The sequence below is a fragment of the Lactuca serriola genome, chromosome 6, assembly GCF_051521515.1.
Source record: "Lactuca serriola cultivar US96UC23 chromosome 6, Lser_US96UC23_V15, whole genome shotgun sequence".
NCBI classification, from domain to species: Eukaryota; Viridiplantae; Streptophyta; class Magnoliopsida; order Asterales; family Asteraceae; genus Lactuca; species Lactuca serriola.
In genome coordinates this window covers 168750241-168753170 of record NC_136413.1, presented here as the reverse complement: position 1 = coordinate 168753170, position 2930 = coordinate 168750241, and the positions used below count along the sequence as shown (strand labels likewise).

General features: G+C 34.9%; 1 protein-coding gene across 1 annotated transcript; it reads right to left on the bottom strand.

Annotated features, from left to right (window-relative positions):
• Positions 1-558: 558 nt before the first annotated feature.
• LOC145057340 (thioredoxin domain-containing protein 9 homolog) lies at positions 559-1944 on the bottom strand. Its single transcript, XM_079005155.1, has 4 exons — positions 1762-1944; positions 1421-1696; positions 1027-1185; positions 559-951 (listed from the first exon to the last, which is right to left on the bottom strand). The coding sequence occupies exons 1-4, from the start codon at positions 1780-1782 to the stop codon at positions 772-774; spliced, it is 636 nt and encodes a 211-aa protein (XP_078861281.1). The 5' UTR covers positions 1783-1944; the 3' UTR covers positions 559-771.
• Positions 1945-2930: the final 986 nt, after the last annotated feature.

Sequence of the window (2930 nt, the reverse complement as noted above, 5' to 3'; positions counted from 1 at the left end):
GATACTTACAATATGGAAACACAATTTTGTTTGTTGAGTTTGACATTTTGTATGCATAAGTTCTTGGTAGATTATTATTAAGACCTTATTGAAAACCAATATAAGTAATGGATATACTTTAGCCTTTACCTATAATAGCCATGTGATTTCATTTCCTAACCCATAATATCAATGAACTTTCATTTCCTTACCGATAATAGCAAGATACTTAGTTGCTACTGATAATAGCAACATACTCGATTGATAGTTACATTGCTTCTGTTGCAACTTCTTCGCCATATATTTGTTTCAGTTGCATTACATAAGATTTATTTCATGATTATATACTAGTCGGATTTCTTGGTGGGATTAAGGCTAGTAATTAACAACTGTTGAGGGGAGGGATCATAGGTTATATTAAGAAGAATAAAAAAAAGACCAAACCCAAAAATAGATGCTCTACCCTCTTATAAGCACTATTGCAACAAACTAATTAAGATAAATACCCAAAATACCCCTCCGTTCTTTATTCTTGCTAATTTCCTATAGTAACCCATCCCCTTTCTAGAACATGTGAGATTGAAGCGAATGCTTAGCAGTTGAGTTTATTATAGAGCAAAAAAGTTAACATTAACATTCCATAATTCAAAATCAACTCTATTTTAGGACTAGTGATGATACACAAAACATATATAAGAGCCGAATCTCTATGCTTACACCCATTTTTTTTTTTTTTAATAAAACTACCACACAGATACAGCCATGACAGGGGTAAAAAGGCCAAAAGCACATTTACTCAGAATCCGAATCATCATTAGACTTGGAGCCATGTCTAACGTTTCTTGTTTGAGGCTTTTTTGATGGTTTTAAGGATGATTCGCCTTCAAAAAATATAACTTCACCTTTCCCCAATCTCTCCTCCAGTTCTTCCGTGCTAAAATCATCACTCCCACCAAGCTCATCAAACCCCACCTATCATATCATCCATACATCATTCATTTTATATAAAGAAAGAAAGCAGTGAGACATGATAGATATATAATGTACCACATAATCTTCAACTTTGGCATTCTTTATAAGAGCAATTGTTGGAAGAACAACAATCTTGAGCTTCTCAGCCAAGAATGGGCTTTTCTCTGCTTGAATCTTGATGAATCGCGTCTCGATATGCTGTTTTGCCAATATCCCCAAGTGTTTGTCAACTACCTGTTAAAATATTCAAACAATCTTTAATCTAATTAAGCAGTTTGCTGAAAAACTGAAATCACTTTCATATGATGTATGAAGTATGAACCCTAAATTGTTAACCTTGTGTACGATACGCTCTTTTCTAGTTTATGAATAGGAAGTCTATGCAATCTTTGAATCAATAGAAGCAGTAGTTTATCCCAATTTCTGTTCTTAATTCCATCAAATGAGAGGTGAAAAAAGGGGCATTTACCTTGCAAGGCCAATTTTCACGATAGAAATGGCAAACAACGCGATCGCTGGCCTTAACAATGGAGAAGAAATCCTTCTCGGAGAATATCTCAGAGTAATCTCCGTGGCCAAGGGAAACCCAACGGCTCCGTTTTTCCGCCATCTTCTTCATCTGTTGCAATCGGCGCTCTCTCAGGACCTCAATGTCGTCTAAATCCAACTTCTCCAAAGCCGCGATTTCATCATCGATCTTCTCCTCTACAGCTTTGGCAACACTCAGCACTTGCTGCTCGATGATCTGAAACCAACATTTAATTCATATCAAAACATTGATAACAAATTGAAATGAAACAATTCACAAACCTCTTGAACCCTATTCTCCATCGGATTTATTTTTTCTCAGAAGATCGAGATCCAGATCCAGACAGGGGTTTTCTTATTCAAAATTATTTGGAAACGAACGACATTAATCGAACAAAAAGAAAACACGGTGATCGGAATCAGATTTTCGTGGGGGGCAAAGCGTCGATCGATCCAACTTGGAGTGGGCGGGGAATCGGCGCATGGCTCCATAAGATAAGACCAGCTATGGGCTGAGCCGATGGACTAACTTTCTTGATAATTGGGCTGCATTATCAGCCTATATTTTATTTGGTATTGGCTTATTATTGTTTAACTCTAGTTATTTGATTGTGTAGAAAGAAAAACTACCTTATGCTACTTCAAATTTTAGGGGTTAATACCTTAAAACCTTTATTTATACATCATCGTTTTGATTTAACCACAACTTTATTTTTTGTTTTTTATTTGCCATTATATTTTAAAAAACGTTTTATTTTTTGGCCCTTGACCGGTCATCAACAGGTAATGATGACGTGTTGGTTTTGCACTCTTTTTTGTTTGCATTTAGCCTCAATATTCACATATAAGTTTGCGTTTAGCCCTAAAAAAATTTTGTTCCCCATTTGCTATTGTTTTTTAGACAAAATTTCGTTTTAACCCTTGGCCAGTCACGGATAGGTATTTTAAAACGTAATAACTTAAAATTAAAAAGGAAAAAGCGGAAGTAAGAGTTGAAATTGCGACTTCTCCTTAGGGGTTAATACCTTAAAACCATTATTTATACACCCTCGTTTCGATTTAACCACAACTTTATTTTTTGTTCTTCATTTGCCATTATATTTTAAAAAACGTTTCATTTTCGGGCCATTGACCGGTCATCAACAGATAATGATGACGTGTTGATTTTGCACTATTTTCTGTTTGCATTTAGCCCCAACATTTATGTATAAGTTTGTGTTTAGCCCCAACATTTTTTTGTTCCCCATTTGCCATTGTTTTTTAGACAAAATTTCGTTTTAACCCTTGGTCAATCACGAATAGATATTTTAAGACGTAATAACTTAAAATTAAAAAGAAAAAAGCTGAAGTAAGAGTTGAAACTACGGCTTCTCCTTAAGGGCGATGCGTGTTACCTAATAAGTCAATGAATCTCTTTTTTGTATTATCAGTGTTTCATGTATTTAATCTAC